Source organism: Aphis gossypii, chromosome 3 (genome assembly GCF_020184175.1).
Source record: "Aphis gossypii isolate Hap1 chromosome 3, ASM2018417v2, whole genome shotgun sequence".
Classification (NCBI taxonomy): domain Eukaryota; kingdom Metazoa; phylum Arthropoda; class Insecta; order Hemiptera; family Aphididae; genus Aphis; species Aphis gossypii.
In genome coordinates this window covers 42,797,300-42,818,367 of record NC_065532.1, presented here as the reverse complement: position 1 = coordinate 42,818,367, position 21,068 = coordinate 42,797,300, and the positions used below count along the sequence as shown (strand labels likewise).

At 23.4% G+C, this 21,068-nt stretch overlaps 1 protein-coding gene across 2 annotated transcripts in view; it reads left to right on the top strand.

Annotated features, from left to right (window-relative positions):
- LOC114128867 (glutamate receptor ionotropic, NMDA 2B) overlaps nucleotides 1-21,068 on the top strand; it is a 279,007-nt gene that overhangs the window by 255,548 nt on the left and 2,391 nt on the right. For both annotated transcript variants that reach the window (XM_050202680.1, XM_027993467.2), the window contains 16 exons: nucleotides 5,192-5,379; nucleotides 9,074-9,300; nucleotides 15,065-15,248; nucleotides 15,917-16,058; nucleotides 16,944-17,173; nucleotides 17,261-17,408; nucleotides 17,472-17,655; nucleotides 17,760-17,869; nucleotides 17,935-18,050; nucleotides 18,209-18,332; nucleotides 18,416-18,576; nucleotides 18,918-19,099; nucleotides 19,158-19,396; nucleotides 19,474-19,664; nucleotides 19,727-19,807; nucleotides 20,224-20,325. In XM_050202680.1, coding sequence (XP_050058637.1) covers nucleotides 5,192-5,379; nucleotides 9,074-9,300; nucleotides 15,065-15,248; nucleotides 15,917-16,058; nucleotides 16,944-17,173; nucleotides 17,261-17,408; nucleotides 17,472-17,655; nucleotides 17,760-17,869; nucleotides 17,935-18,050; nucleotides 18,209-18,332; nucleotides 18,416-18,576; nucleotides 18,918-19,099; nucleotides 19,158-19,396; nucleotides 19,474-19,664; nucleotides 19,727-19,807; nucleotides 20,224-20,325 — 2,609 coding nt within the window. The remainder of the gene's footprint in view (nucleotides 1-5,191; nucleotides 5,380-9,073; nucleotides 9,301-15,064; nucleotides 15,249-15,916; nucleotides 16,059-16,943; nucleotides 17,174-17,260; nucleotides 17,409-17,471; nucleotides 17,656-17,759; nucleotides 17,870-17,934; nucleotides 18,051-18,208; nucleotides 18,333-18,415; nucleotides 18,577-18,917; nucleotides 19,100-19,157; nucleotides 19,397-19,473; nucleotides 19,665-19,726; nucleotides 19,808-20,223; nucleotides 20,326-21,068) is intronic.

Sequence of the window (21,068 nt, the reverse complement as noted above, 5' to 3'; positions counted from 1 at the left end):
ATCTTATACTTATTAACTATAATAATAGATTTTAATCAATTCATATTATGAACTATTTCGCATGCTAAGAATAATACATCCAAGTTAATATATTTGGAAGATAATATATGGGAGTAATTTGGTGAATGTATTATACTATTATAGAATAATGATATAATTTGAATAATATGTATTATTAATAATTAATCCATCGACATTTATAATTTGTAAGAATGGTTCAAGTACTACCTATAATCATTATATCCAATATTACATGTATTTTATATTTTTTCAAAACCTTTTTAAGGTCTATTATCTTTAGTATAATCGTAAGGATTTTAAAATATGATGTTTAGGTTTATTTAAAAATTCGAATCATTAGAATTTGAATAAAACCATTATAAAAGAAAAAAAGGCATGAGCAAACTTGGTGAATCATTCTGGTTATAATTATTTATTTTAGATTACGAAGATTAATATTTTAATAAAACATTAAATGTGTTACAAAATAAATGTGCAAAATGTATAGGTAATTAATAACTTTAGATTCTGAGTGGAACGATGAATGTATTGATTTTAAAATGAATTGTGTTTATATAGATATATATATTTCCTTAACTATTGTTTTTTATTATGTCTGATATTTATACTTTTACTATATTCACTATATTCACTTTAGTAAACTAAAAATGTATCATTAAAGATTTTCTTAATTTATTGTAAAAATGTTGTTCGTGGTAATTTGAATCGTTGACGCATATTATTTTATATACCTAATGTCATTTTAAAAATATTAAGATTAATTTTCGTATAATACCGTCTATATAATATAATTGATTCTGTATTAACCATTGTAAAACGAACTACTATAATAGGCAATATACTAAGCAATATATTAATTATATGCTAATAATCTGACAGACCATATCCGATCGGAATTGTTTTTCATATACAATGATTTATCATTGAATTCAAATTTATCATATTCATTTACAATGACTTATTTAATAATGAGTTACGCTTCATTTTGACTTCCTGAACTGTAGAATAGAGTGGTTACCAATTTTTCCACTTTTTAACTTTTGTGTGATATCTATCTTACTTTAAATTCATATTTTATTATAAGTTTATAATTTGTAATATTTATTTATTTTTTATTTTTTGTAATGTATATTAGTTTTTTAAATGATAATATAAACAAAATACTATTTATATAGGTAGGTGCATTTTTTCAAAACAACTAACACTTTTTTATCTTTCTGTTAAAATTAAAATTTCCGTTTATAAAAACATCGATTATCGTATAAATTATATATTCCTGAATTACTTACTGTCTGGTTGATCATTGAGACATAATATCAACTTATAGAAAGCTCATAAAACGAGTATCACGCAAATTCAAATGAAAACAAATTATAAAAATAAAGTTTAATTTATAGCAGTCGCCAGTCACTATACCTACAACATTTTATGATTTGCCCAAATGTTTCGATGTATAAAAAATAACAATAAAAAAAAAAAAATGTCGTTATCCCGATACGATAACATGTTAAGACAAAAATAAATAAATTCTAAACAATACTGAAAAAAAATGATATAATATAGGGTACCTATAAATATTAAATATCAAATATTCGAAGTTAGCGTGGCAGAGCACGACAGTCATATTTGCGGATACATCATTGAACATAATATTAGAATATCGTCGATAGTTGGTACGCCAAAGTAGCCAACTTCAGACTTTAGTCGTGCAATGTAATGCTTTCAACGTACAAAAGGTCGTAATATATTATCATCGTAATGTTCTCTAGAGAACAATTTGTCATAGTGTTAAATGTTCCAAATGTCATTCTCTCTACTGAATTTTATTTGTAAGTACGTATACTATTACGTAAATAGTATCTATCTATACTATATACTACTACATTAGAGCTACCAGATTATTATGACTCAAAACTAGGATATATTTAAAAATAAATAATTATAATAACAAATTATACTTAATTTAAATCTAAAACTTGTATATAATATATAATCTTCTAACCTATCTATATATTATTATATTATCTATCGCTTAACGTGTAATAAAATATAGTATAATATACGGTAATACACTAAAACCAATAATAAACTACCGTGGGAAATTCTAATCTGAAAATAAAACAAAATTATTGACGAATCATCGAGTAAGATTATATTATAGGTGACATGTAAATTATATATTGTAGTTTAAAAACCAATCGTTTACGCTGATCATCACGTATTTTTATGACAATTTATACTTGTTAATTATTTTGCTATGCATTTAACCAAAATCAGCATTTTTAAACTAAAAACTTAATCTGCAATATTTTTACGATCTGAGACTTCTATTCGGGACACCGAAACAAGTTACAAAACCGGTAGTCTACTAGCAAATCCGAAACATATGGCAACCTTAAATAGTATGTACCTATACTATTTTAATATGCATCTCGTATCGTCTTACAAAACATTATAAAAACATTATAATGACGTTGAAAACAATTATTATTGATATTGTATATCTAAGTTATAATTTACAGTTAACTATTGTAGTTTGGTTAAAACAAATAGAAAAAAAAAACTATTATAAGAAAATCATATGCCATTTATTTGTTTTTCATCATAATTAAAATTACTATAGAAAATACTGACTACTGTGTGATAATTTTAATCAGTAAATAATCAATCGTTATTTTGAAAATTATTGGATTTAGCATATTTCGGAAATACTATACTTATTAAAATATAAGATATTCAGTTTTAATTTTATATAGTAATTATTTAATATTTATTAATTTTATCAATTTTAATTTTTGATTTCATAATCAGAATTTAAAATACTTATTTTAAAATGTTTATGTAGATACCTATAAGAGTATAAGACTATAAATACTGGATATCTAGGTATTGAACGAATAGTTTTATATACATATACATATACACATATATATATATATAATCATTCAAAGTTTAGTTGAGCGGACTAGCGGAGTTTAGTTGTCCAAACATTTATTGAGGTAGGAACAACTTGACATTTTGTTTCTACGGTTTACTACACTTCGTACAACTAAATATAAATTGTAAACACAATTATTGTATAATTTATAAGTTAAGATTTCTAAAATTCCAAGTATTTTTTTTTTTTTTTAATTAAATCGTATTCATTTTTTTCAAGTATATTTTTCACATGGATGTGCTTATTCAGTTCTTACTAAGAAAATATTATTTTGTAGTTTAAAATTTAGTCGATCAACCTTAATGTATAACCCTCGGGACCTAATACCTATATACGTATGTTTATGACGTATAAAATAAGCATTAATAATGTATGTGATCTAGCGAATGAATATTGTATGAGCTTTATATTTAACTATGGTCATAGTGTACAGCATACAGTAAGTTTCCGATGATATCTAATTAATCCAATTAATATTTCTGGTGTAGTGAAGTGGGAATAACACGTAATTTTCGCTATGAAATTAAAGTATAGGTACCTGTAGATAATTTATCACGTAAATCTGTTGAAATACCAATATTTTTTAATATTATGGAAAAGCTTTATATTAAAACTTTTATATGTTTCGTTTGTTTTAAAAACAATCAATATTTAATTAATTTTGGAATATTTATTTCTTGAATTTGAAATATTTTTAATTCATTTGTATTTTTGCATAGTAATTATTTTGAATACTTAAGTCGAAACAATATACGTGTACTTTCATGAAAAATTATTTATAAAATTAGAATTAAATTTTATTTGTGCTTATTTGTAGGTACATAATTTAAAATTACGATTTTAACAAATAAGGGACTGCGTCTTGTTAGACTCAATAATCGTCTTAACCTTCATAGATTTTGCTAACCAAGATATTTAATTTGAAATATGTTTACATGTATAAATAAATCATAATAAAAATTATTTTAGATGATCAAACTGTTTTTTTATATTAATTCATCACATCATTATTATTATTATATGCCTTTAATATTCAATGGTGATTAACAAAGATGATACTTATCTGTTCTGAATCTATATCTAATTTAAACTATTAATACGTATATTCAACATAAACTCTAGGATAAGATATAAGAAAAACAAAACATTTTGCGCTTTACACATTTAATAAATTCATCACATTCTTTTGAATCGATGCGTTTTCAAGACCAAAAACACATATATTTTCACTCTATTTCTAAAATAAAAAAAAAAACAAAATGACATCTAAAAAGACCATTAACATTTATACTGAATTCACTAAAATAATGAAAAAATATTTAACCTAAAAGCATTTCCATTAAATTCAACTGAAAGTAAAACGTATTACATTTGGTATTATGAAAAATGGAAAATAGTATTGAAATTAAAGTTGTCTTAGAAACACTAAATAAGCTCATTAAATACTGTCCATCGTTCGTCTGGCGTCCATTGACATTAAAACTAATATAAATAATTATTAGTTATTATTAATATTGTTTATTAGTTAGATAATGTGTACCTATTACATTTTATTAAGTTCTTATAAAAACTAACCTAAAAGATTTTTATTTAATTGAAATTCGACATACATTTATGTATTATTCTATTACTAGGTATATTGTTAAATATTATGATCTGTTGACACAAAATATACATTATGAAAAATAAAATATATTGATCAGATAGCAATACCTACCTGATGGTTTTGGGAGATGATAGTAATTTATTGTTCTAAATTAATTGTTCATGTTCTTAGATCAAACTGACAATATTATATAATGAATGTTTTAGATTACGATTATTGTTAAATAGTTTTGTATCCAAAAATATATGAAATTGAAACCATTAATATACTTTAACAAAATATAACTCCACATTTTAACTTATATTTAATGATATATCTAAATATTAAAATATTTGTTGAACTAAAAAACTTTAATCTGTATTATATATATAAAAAAAATCATGCATAGAATTTCGTATTAAGGTTCTACAACATCGAATAAAAGGAGAAATGCATTTCATCTTTCCACTCCAAAATTCACTTTCATACGAAATTGTTGAATGCGACTGACAGATAACATTTTTCTAAAATATTTCCTCCAACTTAATACCAATATTTTTATACATACACATCACCATAAACTCAAACATATTATACACTGTATAATATACAGCATATTGAAAGGTAAAAAATTAACTTTATTTCAGAGAGCTTCACGATCAAGTCTACAACTTCAATTAGCACCGTCGTTAGAACATCAGACAGCTGCTATGTTGAGTATATTGGAAAGGTATAAGTGGCATCAGTTTTCAGTTGTAACTTCACAAATTGCCGGACATGACGATTTCATTCAAGCAGTTAGAGAACGAGTTGCAGATATGCAAGACAAATTTAAGTAAGTTATACATGTTTAAGGAAATAATAATCCATTTTCAAATTTATCCAAATTAAATAAATTTATACGTTTTTTATGGAACTATCTCTTGAATCTAAACATTTCAATTAAATTAAAAATATAAATAAAAATGTCAATTTTACTAAATTAAGAGTGAATAAAATACTACTTTCTAAATGTATAAATTATGATAATACTAATACAGAATACATTTTAAATATATATATTTTTTTTACTCCAATTGACAAACACATAGGCGTATATATTAGAATATATATTTATTTTAACTTTTTGTTTATGATTACATTAATTATACTTACAAATTAATCAAGTCCTGCAAAAAACTATAATACGGTTTGAAATAGTTTATTGGTATGATACCTATATGTAAGTTAAAATAATTCTTTTAAAACTTATCTAAAAGGTATAATTGAAAATATTCATTATTTAATTTATTTTAATCATTGTATCAAAAATTCAAAATATATTGAAATAACTTAGATACTAATATATTTTAAATATTAATTAACTTATAACGAATGGAACATCAGTCATATATTTGCATGAACTTACTCATGTAAATTTATTCAAATTGTTCAAATAAAAGTTTATTTAAAGTTCGTCACACAAATAATTATTGTAGAAAGACATATCATTTACGCACTACACTGAATACTTACACTTTAAGGACTTTCAATGAAGTGAAAAAGCTATTGTTTTAATGTTTATTGCTATGAATTTATTAAAGATATTTAATTTAATTTTTTTTTTTTTTTGCTTTTTATAATAGTTAAAAATACATAAACGTTTATATCACGTTGAAAGTCTCAAAAGAAAATGTAATAAGACACGAATGGTATTTCGACATACTATATTTATTTTACTATCAATTATGGAAAATTATGGAAAATACAAGAGTAGAAACCCATGTTTTGAAACTGTTTTTGTTAGAAACTCTTCGAAGTTCCTAATTTTAGCATATTAAACGAAAAAGTTTCTTTGTTTTAATATTCTCCATGTACATTTTTATATATTTTTCCCATTTAAAATTTTATCATTTTAAGTAATAAAAGTAATGTTGATGCACTTACGCATAGGTAGATTGTCAAATATTCGATATTTTATGACAATTTTCCATTAATAGCCTAATTTTTTTTTTTGTATTATTATATATTCTATTCTATTTTTATACAATAGGTAAATAACATTTCATGGATAAATAAAATATTTATTAAAAGATACATTTATTTTTATTATTTCAAGATAGTATATACAATCTATATACATTAAATATAGTACATTAGTACATAATAAGTATATGTGATAAAAAGGAAACAAAATTGAGGTTGTGTCTTGTATGAAAAAAGAAGCATATGAAATTTTTTTTTAATCTTTTAAAATCAAAGTTGAATTTAATAATATGATGTTTTGATATTAGTTAAGAATCATTATTTTCTCTTTTTTGTTTTTGTACATAATAGACACTTTGTTGCGTTTTAAATCATGTATAAAATATATCAAAACAACAAATGTATTGCACTAGTAATACCCAATGTATAAAAAAAATTTGATAAAAATAACACAAATGTTTTCTAAAACTTAAACAAAGTATCTCCTTTCGACCAAATAAAACAATTATGAGCTACGATCACTTAACGCGTCACCAGTCAAACTAGAATCCAATTAAACACTAAAATATATTTTGACTGCTTGATTTAGCTACTATTGCGCACTTTAAAACTTTATACACTGAATATTTGTCTGTGTAAATGATTAGTGTCATCATGACTGCAGTATTTTGATTAAATCGTAATGAACTAACTATAAGTTGTTGAAGTTATGTATCGTATCAAAAACTGAACAATGCTAAAGTTGCGCGAAATAATTAATAACTTAATTGTTTAAAATTAAAGTTTAATACATTATTCTATTCAAACTCTGTTCATTTACTATAATGGAATAATTATTGATTTTTGACTTTATACTCAAATACCTTAGTGTTCATTTAAATAAAACGCTCAAAAAAATAACTATAGACAAAATAAATAAAATAAAAAGACACATGACTAATGTATAAGCTATTAAAATATTGTATCATATATAAATTATTCTTACATTATGTATTAAACTTCTTGATGCATTTATAATATTTATTTAGTTTTAGAACAATAAAATAAACATTTTTTATTATATTAATTTGATATCAATATAATATTATATAGATATACCGGTTTATAGTAAAAATAATATTGTATGTATAATAAACATTTATTGTATATAAATAATATGTGATTTTCAAGGATGTTTAATAATAATATATGTAATTTCTATATTATATATTACGTATATTTTTTAAATATGGTTTTTGGATTTAATTAAATTAGTACGATAAACGAAGTATAAAATATAAATAGGTAAATTAATATTAGAATAAATCGATGAGTAAAAATACTAAAACAATATGAGATTCAGAACTATAGTAAGCTTCTTGATCAATCTTTAAGTCTCAAAAAATGAAACGTAAATCGCGTCAACAAAATAACTTTGATTATACGAATAGCTGCCTAAAAATATAAAGAAAATTGTCATTTTATAATTATATCTCTATAATATACATCATAGTTATATAATAAAAGAAATTAACATTACAATATGCCATAAAAAGAATAATTAAATAATTACAGATAATATACATTATTTTTATATATTATTTTCTATAAAATTATTTAACAATTTATAAATATTAAAACACTTTTTCATTTTAAATAATTTTGATTTAAAAGTAATTTTATTACCTATTTAAAATTGCAAATTTTCTAGGTTTAACAAAAACTATATAGGTACATTTAATTTAAACTGTATTTTTATAAATATAAAAAATTATATTTAAACATTTTTTTCATAATATCCAGTCTTCAACAACATAGTTCAATAGATTTATAATATAGCTAGTATAACTAAAGCGAGTTCCTCAATTTGATTTTTTATTTGAATTAGTATACTTATTATTTTTATTATTTTTTCGAAATACGTAGTTAAACAAAATAAAATATTCATAATATTTGTAGAATAAAAATACTTGGGAACACGTTAAAATTAAAATTGTTTTTTAAAATGGTATTTTAGTCATATTATATTACTCAACAGAATAAAATAAATGTTAGTAAAAACAGTATTGCTACTTTATTTGATTATTTTATATCTTTATGATTATTTGTTTTCCAATCAACCAGTTTAAATAAAGCTGTATCATAAATTGTTTACTGTTGTTTTTAGAATATATACCTGCCTCGTTTTCTAGAAAAAATAATACGTCTTACTGAAAATTTGACATTTTAGTTAGTCTCTCTTGCAATCTACTCACATAATAATGATTACAAACAAAAACTTACAGTTTGATGAGTTTAAAAGAAAAATACTACTTTAGTACATACATGAAAAAGTTGTTAAAAGTTAAATAATATAAAGGATTACTAAGTAAAGAATGTTTAACACAAAAAGTATTTATCAATTAAAAGTTTCTTGGTTTGAAGAAACATAATCAATTTATTTCACCTCTGCAGATTGACAGTGTAATATTGCATGGCAAAATGTATTATTTCGAATTTATATTTATTATTAATTGTATTGCTCACGTTAGTTATCATTTTTTAGTAAATATGAATTTAATCAAAGGTTCTATATTAAATTATAGATTTACAATACTGAGTTCGGTGTTGGTCACCAAAAACTCAGACTTACAACAATTAGTAACATCAGAGTCACGAGTTATGTTGTTATACTGTACAAGGGAAGAAGCACTTAGAATATTACAGGCGGCAAGAAATTTTAAAATCACTGGTGAAAATTATGTATGGGTAGTAACTCAGAGTGTGATGGAAAATCTACAAGCACCTCAATTGTTTCCTGTCGGAATGTTGGGTTAGTATATTATATATAAATAAATACTTTTTGAATAAATTATAAGATAGATTTTAATGTTTTAATAATTTAAGATATTAATTTTGGATATTATCTTAGTTAATTATAAGTGTTATATTAAGATTCATAGAAAATGAAAAAATAATTTTCAGATAGGCACTAGGTATATATAGTTATTTTAAATAATATTTTATAGTGTGGTAGTATTTTTTGGTTTTTGACTATAATGGTTGGAGTTTCCAAAAGTATACGTACCTTTTACTTTCATCGTGACTTTCATTTGATAATTATTTTCTTAGTTATGTCAGTTTGAAATGTATACATATATTATGGACAATATTATAAAATCAGTATAACTAATATTGTTAAAAGTTTATTTGTTAAGACTTATAATAACATGACATAATATAAAAACCTAAGACGTTTAATTAAAATTTAAGATGAACGTGTATTATATTATACAACTTATTTCCTCATTCAATGATTCTTTGACTATTATATTAAAAATAATTGTATATGATAATATTAATCGATCAATTCTTATTTTAAATAAAACTTATCTCTTGTCAGTTAGTCACCCACATTTTATATTATTGGATGAAATATATTATTTATATCTCAATGAAAAATATAGTTAACAATAGTTATTATTTCTTTATTATAATACCTAGTTAAAATGTCATAAAATTTGATCGTTTTCGATCATTTTTAACTATTTATAAAATACTTATACATAAGCAGAAGTCAATGTTTGGATTTTAATCAAATTAAGCTTACAATCATTATATTGGAGTTAGTGTTTTTCGTAATTTATATGTAATGCATAATTTTAGTATTATTCAATGTATGGTTTAGGGTTAGGATTAAATATCACGTCATGACATACAAAAATAATTAAAATCTATCAGTTTGTTAAGGTTCGTTTGTTCGGATAAAATTAATTTGCGCAGCTCTATTTTCATCAAAAAAGGACTTGCTTGATTAACCACCACCCATAACGTAAACTATAATGATATGTCAGGGTTATATTACGCTAAAGTTAATTATAAATATTGTTATGATGATAATTCATATTTATCAAAATAGCATATTAGTGATTTATATATGTAAGAGTCATATTAAAAAAAAAGTAGGGAAGTTGGAACAGCTCTATTATTTATTATCTGTTGAGTGAGTCACTTATATGGGTTTGTTAAATGTAAATTCAATAATACAAGTATATTATCGTCGTATACGAAAAACGATTTTAAACGAAGATTTATATTAACCTATAACACTAAGTATATTTTGTGATATATTGTGTCAACTGTATTATTAGTATTTAATTATTATAATATATATATATATATATACCATATTATATCAATCGATATAAATCAAAATAAAATCTTTCTGTAAATACCATAAAACAGAAATATTATAAATAGATAATGGTTTCTTAAAATGAATCAAAAAAGAACGTCATTTTGGATAAAAAAATGCCTAACTTATAACAATATAATATTAGTAAAAGTTTTAAATTCCCCCGAATAATGTTTTTAAATTATAACGAAAAATTAATTTGGCTTTCCTGTAGAATTTTTTTTTAAATATAGCTTGTAAAACTTATAAATAACTTCGTATTCAATTTTTAAATCTTAGATACAAACAGGCATCTTTTAATTAATTTTTTAACTAAAAAATAACTTGTTGCTTTTAAGATTTTTACAAATTTTGTCAAAAATCTAAATTTAAATGGTTATTAAAAAGTTATTGTGACATAAATTTCGGATATTTTTTTAATTGGAAACTGATATATTTATTAGGATACTTGTATTACATTTTCAAACACTTTTATAATATTTATACATTTTTAATTGACCTTTACAAAAAAAAAAAAAAAAAAATTAAAAGAAATCGAAAATTTCAATAGACATCTACCTATAGACTAGATATAAATAGGTTATTCAAAAAAAGTCAAAAAAAAAAAAAAAATACTATATAATAATATATTTTACAATATAAAGTAAATAATAATATAAATGTTTGTTGAAAATTTTAAGTTTTTGTGGTTTTTCATTTTTTAATCATAAGAAAATAAAATATAAATTTAGTTAAAATTTGTAGTAAGTAATTTCTACATCTAGTAAGTACAAAATAAATCCAATTTCCAATCAAAAACCACCTCAAAGTTTAAAATTGAAAAATTTTATCGAAAATTTATTGTGTACTTATGTCTTATACACAAGAAAACACGTCATTGTAAAATCAATACATTCATCGCTTTACTCAGAATCTTAAAGTTAATAGTATAACTATAAAATCATATATTATTATATAATCTCAATCTATAAAATTTTGAAATATACCCGATAAAAATGTTGTGGCTTAAAAAATATCTTATAACGTGATCGTTATCAAATACATAAATTTAAAAAATATAACATACATAATATATAATTCAATACCATTTTCCATGCATCAGAGAAAATATCAAGTAATATGCTTCATTTCTATCGTTCTTATTGATTTTAATATATACTATAATAATATTCCGATAATAATTTATATTTAATATAAAATATTTTAGTGTATGTGATTTTTGGAGAATCTCTCAAAAGTATTTTTTGTTTTGAATTTTGAATTAAATGGAAAATACGTATAAGTTAATCATTTTAATCCTCAATTAAAATTATCAAAAATTTAAAACTATTAACTAATTTTTCAAACATCTAAATCATAATACTAATCTAATATAACTATTTATTACCTTTAAGGTGTACATTATACTGAATATATTTGAAAAAACACACAGTTTCACAGTTGTTTAGTAGTACATTTTATCATAGACTTGAAAAAAAAAAAATAATAATAATAATAAATAATATTTTTCTAGCAACCGTTACACCTACATATGATATGAAAACTGTAAATAATAATGAATTGAAAATTTTCAATTTTATAAAAATGTTCATTTAAAAGTATAGAAAATATTCGGTTAGATTTGATACAAATCTAGTAACGAATATAGAAAACAAAACAAAAAATAAATAAATAAATAAATACAATTTCAATTTCAATTTACTACTTGATATCCCAAAAGTATTTTAAATTGACAGATAAAAAAATAACGGATTCAACGAACCAAACCTAAAATACACACTAAAAAGTTTAGAAAAATTAATTAAGAAAAAACAATTGAAACTGAATATAATTTTACTTAAGTATAATATATTTAATACCATTGAATACTAAACAATTATAGAACAATACACATCAGTTATTTATATATTTAAAGTTTAAATTTAAAGAAAAAAGTTTTAATTATAATAATAATTTAAAAAAAAAAATAATAATTAATAAGCTAAACAACAGATATTAAATTTAGAATATATTTTAATCAAACAGAACTTGGTATATGGTTTCCAGATTATTGGCTCCTGGTATATTGAATTGTTTAGCATAGTTCTAGATTTACTTTGAATGTTTAAGTTTAAGTTTAGTTTGTAATGTTACATATCATTTAGAGACAACTTCATTTATAGTTTTAATAGTTAGATTATAAATAAAGTGTTTCACCGAAAAAGTTAAAAGAGATGAAGCCTTAGTAATATTTTAGAGGTAGATGAATAGAAAAGCTTAAATAGTTTGGTATTTGAAGGATTATAGAATTCCAAAATGATAGTGCTATGGAGCGTGTGATTAGTCTAGATTGGCATAGTGCTATTACTATTACAATAGATCTATTTCTAAATACATTTTGGATCAGTAACTTCGCATTAAAGTTTTTATTTGATTTATATGAGATTGATTTTTGTAAGGAATGCTGTTAAATTTTTATATAATGTATTAAATATGGTTTATATAAGTGTAATAAAAATTACACCTAATATGGCTATTTGACCATTCGTGCAGAATGTCATATTTGCCACATGTGTGTATAGCTTTAGTTTGAATAATTTAATTTTTTTAGAGAGAATGATAAACTTTTGATTATATGACTTAAATATACTTTAATAATACTAATGTATATTTTATATTTTATAGTTTTTAAAGAAAGCATAAAATAATCATTAGTGTAATATTATCTTTGCTATGACACGTACTTTGTTATTTATCAGTTTTTCATTTCACTGAATTTATATTTTTGTCGAATAAATAATATTATACATTTAGGCTATAAATTAATAAAAATTTGCTTAATGGTATTTATTAAATTATAATAAATACACTAAATAATAATTTAACTTAAAAACTATTAAGCTATAACTATTATATAGGTATTATATCGGTATATGTAATATGTATAGTAGGTATTACGTAGGTACTTAGTTGATTGTTATTTATGAAGTTTCCATTACGTTCGTGACATAACGTTAACATAAATGTTGATTATTTTAATTATTAACCACCTACTAAAACTCTTCAAACATAGTTTGTTTGTATTTAACAGTATTCTTTTTAGGCAAAAATAGTGTTATCAAATCTACAACATTTTTACCATAGTCACATTATATTGGATTAGTTTTCAATAATTAATGTATGACAAAGATATATCTATATTGTTTAAAAAAATAATGTTTAACTCTAAGTATTTATATATAGAAAATTACTATAAAAGTAGCCTACTCGTTACCGCCGACATACCCTTCAATAGATATTTTTAAAAATACTAACATACTATCAATCTATAAATTATACATTAAACAAATACTTATAAAAGCAATTCAAATGCAAATACTGAATAATACAGATATAATAGACAGTAGAACAGGTAATAACATAAAATTACCTTATATATCACTATCCAGTACAAAAAGTGCTCCCGATATATGGCCAAAACTATATTCAACAATTTAGGAAATGATGTAAAGAGTCTAATAAAGTATGAATGTGAAAATCAGTCTAATAAAACCAATGAAAAAAATATAATTAACAAAAATCGTATAAAAAATGTAATTACTAAAATAGTAAATGACCTAGATGAGAATGTGTGTAAAATCAATTATTAAAAAGTATCTATGTGTAAATATAAATGATTATCTATTAGCATCGTTTAGTTATATAATTATAAGATAATGTTATTTAGAGTAGTAAAATACATCATTCTCAATTGTATAAGACATTGTATAAGACACATGACACTTTATTTTTATAATATTATATAAGTATTATGTATAGGAACTCCGTATACCAGAAACGAGCTTGCTCAGTTGGTATACGTATCAGCTCTTATCACTATTACTGTAGTAATTTAATTTAATTTTTGTAATTTAATTTTTGTGATTTTGCTGAAATAAATAAATAAATAAATAAATATATCAATTATTTCATTAAAATATGAGTAGATAATGTGACTATGTTACTTGATACATTAATATCTATTATTTTTTAGAACATTTATGTAAATTGTATCTTAATTATACACAAGTCTATCATTAATAAGTATAGTATTGTAAATTATAGTATGCACCTCTTCACACCGCAATATTAATTGAACAATGCAAATTAGAAAGTAACAGAACTAAATATAATATGTATTATTACTTTTATGTCTTTTGTCTATATATTAAAGTACATCTCATTGTATACTATGATTTTAATCAAAAAATACTTACAACTTAAATACTATAGTATTAGATTATTACTATATTTTATTTAAATTTTCTTGTTCTTATTAAATATTTTAACATTTGTAATTAAAAAAATACAAGAATATTAGAATATGAATATGTTAATTTAAAACAAATCTTATATAAAATCAATATTTTGTTTTAAATTATAGGAGTCCACTTTGATACCAGTAGTGAAAGTTTAGTAAAAGAAATCACGACAGCTATAAGAGTATTTGCACATGGCGTAGAAGACTTCGTTAACGACCCCGATAATATAAATGAAACTCTTACAACGCAATTGTCATGTGAGGGTGAAGGTGAATCACGTTGGGTCACCGGTGAAAAATTTTACAAGTAAGTATAACTTAAATAAAAAAATAATAAACAATAACCATTTCATGTGTATATTATATAAATTACCGTTACACATCAGAATTCATTATAGTCTTCTTTTTTATTTTAAAATATTATTTTAATTATTTTAATATGCTCATCATGTTAAATGCATGCATATAACAAGATCACAAAAAATTTCCTAACAAATTTAAATTAAAAAAAAAAAAAAATTGTGATTCAGTTGTAACGACTAAAATTTAACCCGTATCCGTTACATTCACTCACGAGGACAATAAATTATACCATCTAAGACTTGTCGTTAAATGTACCTTCACTGACATTTTTTTTCAATATTTTCTAGTGATATCAAAATAAGTAATAACAATTAAATAGTTATGTACCTACAATTTACAGATGTGATTTAAAGAATATTTAAAATTTTTTATTAAAAACATTCAAAATATACCTACATATAAATTTAGTTCCGTAATTCAAAAACATATGCGCATACACGTACTCGCGCGCGCATACACACACACACGCACGCACGCACACACACACACATATATATATATTATACTATTAATGATAATAGTTAACTCGTTTAAATTATATTCCAAAAAGTGTGTGTGTGTTTAGCAAATAAATACATTATCAACCAGGCTTCAAATCATAATTTTGTTTAGGTATTTAAGAAACGTTAGTGTCGAACATACAGAACCAGCCAAACCGAAAGTTGAGTTCACTCCTGATGGTGTTCTAAAATCTGCAGAATTGAAAATCATGAATTTAAGACCTGGAGTAGGAAACTCACTTGTTTGGGAAGAGGTAAATAAATAAATATATTTATTAATCTTAATATGTATACTCTAAACAAATTAAGTACCTATTTGATTTTTATATCAAGTTCGTGTTACGTCATGAATTCTTTATTTGTTTATTAAAATATAATGCTTAACAATTATAAATATTTAAGGATAGCATTATTATAATTATTATTCATAAATTATTTTTAGAATAGAATTTAAAAATTAATTTATCATTTTCTACGTTGTATTAGTGAGCACTCGAGTGATTACAAATAATATAATTATAAATTAATACATTACATATTTTAATAAAAAGATGCGAACGATTAAATACAATTTATACTATAATAATATATATCATTATTACATTAAAAAAATCTTTTAATTAATTTTTAAAGAAATTCAAAGCAGTAATCTTAGTAATCTACATATTTATAAATTTAAAATTGTCAAATCATTATGAAAAATGGATTTAATTCTAAATTGTTATTATTGTGGAAAATAATACGTAAATGTTAACAAGCTACTGTCAGTATCTGTTCTTGTTTGAAATACAATCTTAAAGAAACAACGTACTAGAATAATATAACAGTCTACTATTATAAATAAGCTCAAATTACAAATTAAAATATATAATATACAATATTAATATTTTAAATCGTCCTTAATTAAGTTATTTACAATATAAATTAATATATACAACTAATAGCTAGGTACCTAATGCGTTTTTGATGGAATTTAAGTAAATATTATAAGTACATTAAATAAATAAACGGATTCTATACTGCACACGTTTTTATTTTATTGAATACATTTTGAGAAAGTCAAATGTATAGATTAAAGATATTAATAGTGGTTGGGGGTTTTTATTTAAATTAATAAAATAAAACAAAACATTTTATAGATTGGAGTTTGGAAATCATGGGAGCGTGAAGGCCTTTACATTAAAGATATTGTATGGCCAGGAGATAGTCATACTCCACCTCAAGGAGTACCAGAAAAGTTTAACTTAAGAATTACATTTTTGGAAGAAGCTCCTTATATAACACTTGCACCACCAGACCCAATAACTGGAAAATGTAGCATGAATAGGGGTGTTCGATGCCGGATCGCTAAAGAAAAAGATACAGAAGGGTATATAAAGTTTAATAAAACCATATCATGTTCATAATGTGCTATGAATACGAATATAAAATTAGTAATATTTAAATTAAATTATAGGTTAGTAGATGATGAAATCAAACGTAACAGTAGTTATTACCAATGCTGTTCAGGATTTTGTATCGATTTGTTAGAAAAATTTGCTGAAGACTTGGGTTTTACATATGAACTTGTTAGGGTGGAAGACGGTAAATGGGGAACTCTTGAAGTAAGTAACATTTTTAATAAAATCATTTTCACTTTATATGTTTTATTGTTTTTCTTTTTTTAGAATGGAAAATGGAATGGTTTAATATCAGAATTAGTAAATAGAAAAACTGATATGGTGATGACTTCATTAATGATAAATTCGGATCGAGAATCAGTAGTCGATTTCAGTCTACCGTTTATGGAGACTGGCATATCTATAGCCGTTACCAAGCGAACTGGTATCATTTCACCTACAGCGTTTTTGGGTATATAATATATTTATTATATTTTTATATATTTTAATACATTTAATATATTTAATGTTATGATTATTTTACACACAAATATAACACTATACATTTTAAACTAGAACCATTTGACACTGCGTCGTGGATGTTGGTTGGAGTAGTTGCGATACAAGCTGCCACATTTTCAATATTTGCTTTCGAGTGGATGAGTCCGTCTGGTTTTGATATGAAAGTATGTTTTTTGTTAATCATTCAAGTGCATTTTTTAAAACTACCTATTTTTTTTTTAAATTTCAGTCCGTTTCACAAGCTCCAAATCACAGATTTTCACTATTCAGAACATACTGGCTTATATGGGCAGTGCTTTTTCAAGCAGCGGTACAAGTGGATATACCAAAGGGTATAACATCTAGGTATGACCAAATATAAATAAAAAATAACTCTTTAATCTCATGTCATAATTTTTTATAATAATTATTTATGACAAATATTAAAATATAAATTATTTATAGAGTTACTTTAGGTATAGAAAATATAATAATATTTATTAATTACTTATATTTTACTTTAGGTTTATGACAAATATATGGGCTATGTTTGCTGTAGTGTTTTTGGCTATATATACTGCTAATTTAGCTGCGTTCATGATTACTCGAGAAGAATATTATGATTTTATTGGAATCGATGATTATAGAGTAAGTAATTAGTTTATTCGGCTCATATGTATACAACAGAAATCCTGATAACTAATTATTGAACTGTAATAAATTATTTTCAGCTCAGTAAACCTCATAGCCACAAGCCTATGTTTAAATTCGGTACAGTGCCTCATTCTCATATTGATTCAACTATTCATAAATACTTTCCAGAAATGTTTGGTTACATGAAAAGTTTTAATAGATCAACAGTACAAGAAGGACTTAGCTCATTATTAACTGCGTAAGTAATTTAAACACATTTTCAACTTTTCATAGTAACAACGCATATTATTTATTTATTATTATTTAATCGGGCTAAAAGCCCAATACATATTGTATAATATGTGTAATAAAATAGGTGAGATATATCTAATATATAACCAATTTTTAACTAATGGTAAATAAAATTGCAATCATGAAATATTAATATAAATGTTTTTACTTAAAACTACTACTACTAAAACCACTACTACCAAGAAATAATAAAAATAATAATAAATGTATATAATAGAATAATAAAAATATTGATTCAAGAACCATCAATAATGTATACTTAGTTTAATTTTGCTTGTATAATTCTAGGGAACTTGATGCTTTTATCTATGATGGCACCGTACTTGACTATTTGGTAACACAAGATGATGATTGCCGTTTATTAACCGTCGGTTCATGGTATGCAAAAACAGGTTATGCTATAGCATTCCAAAGAAACTCAAAATATGTGCAAATGTTTAATAAGAGACTTCTAGATTTTCGTGAAAATGGTAAACAAAGTCAAAAAATGAATGAAATTGGCAATTATTTAAAAATATATATTTTCAGGTGATCTTGAAAGATTACAAAGATTTTGGATGACTGGCACATGTAAACCAGATGATCACGATCAGAATGCTACTAGTGATCCCTTAGCCTTAGAACAGTTTTTATCGGCATTTCTATTGTTAATGGGTGGTACATTGTTGGCAGCTCTAATATTACTATTGGAATGTTTATATTTCAACTTCTTTAGAAAAAAGTTAGCAAAAACTGATCAAGGAGGATGTTGTGCTCTCATAAGTTTGGTAATATTGTATATTACTTAAATATTTATAAATTCAGGAATTTGAACAGGTAACTAAAATGTATAGGTATTTTACAGAGCATGGGCAAATCGTTAACATTTCGTGGTGCTGTGTATGAAGCTCAAGACTTTCTAAAGTTTCGTCGTTGTAAAGATGCCGTTTGTGACTCACAATATCAGTTACTCAGAAATCAGTTAATGAGCACATATTCAAAAATGAAACAGTTGGAAAAGGAGCTAGAGTTAAGAAAACTGAAGTCTGAAAAAAGGTAAAAATATATTTTTTTAAGTCATCAGGACATTTTGAACAAAATTAAACTTATGTCGTCAGGAGGAAGAAAGCGATGTCACCTTCCGCTAGGCTATTTCAGTGTATCACTGAAAACCACGATAAATACCCGGATAAAAAACAGTAAGAAATAATAAAAAAAAAAAAAAATTAGGATGGGTAGACGATCATCGAAATCGCTTTGCAGCGCTAAATATTAGTATAGGCAATGATGGGATAAGATAATTATTGAAACCGAAGCTTTTAATCAAAGCTTATAGATTTCTAGAACCGGGTAGTTAGGTGGCCCAATTCATCATAAAAGAAATATATTATAATGAGCCTAGTTGATAACACTATACTATTAAACTGCTTGACGCGCTAAATAGATCGACTAATAATATTATTTAAATGTAAATAGTTAGAAGCATGTGCGTTAATATTATGTAAAGAGTAAAGACAAATCTAACATTGAACAATTAGCTACCTACCACATATGTATGCTTATTTTTTTCAATCAATATTTTATCTAACTATCTACATTTTTTTTTTTTTTAAAGATGTCAATTTTCACCAGCATCACCACTAAGACAACGTGACATAGTGAGACCAAGTATTATTTCAACAGAATACACAAATAGATATGATCATGAACCGGTCAGGTAAAATTTTTTTAAATTTATCTACATTATAAAGCATACCATAACAACGGTACATTGGTACCTTATATTGGGTAATTGGAAAATAATTAATTTAAAATCAATTGAACAATGCAAAAATGAACTTATTAATTATAATAATATAACCTCCCCTCCCCTCGAAAAAAAAATATATCCTAGGTTTGCACTACATATAATATTATATGTAGTGGCAAACCTAAGATATATTTTTTTTCGAGGGGAGGGGAGGCTTAAGTTGCTTATATTAATTTTGTGAACACGATAGTAATTAATTTGTGTTAGGACTTTAAATAAAGTAAGTTAAATTGTTATTTATAATAATTTATAAAAAAAAGTCTGAAACAGTTAAAATATTTTAAAATAAAGAAAAATAAATTAAAATGATTGTTGTTTAAAAAAGTGATCTAAAAAATTTTTTGGTATAATATTAATTTTTTTGTGAATATCCAATTTAATTTAAACGATTTATTCCATTGCATACCTAAAGTATGTTTTTATACGTTTTGAAAATTCGTAGAAAATTATCATATCATTTACATGACGTGCATGTTGTAATTGGCAGATTATATTACAAACAAGTATCAATATTAACCTATTAATTGGCCATAACACAATTTGAATGACGATTTATAATCATTATCAACTTAATTTATTACAACAATAAATATAATATAACTGTCAAGAGGTACCAATCCCCTCCCCCTCCTAAGTCTGCCACTGCTTAT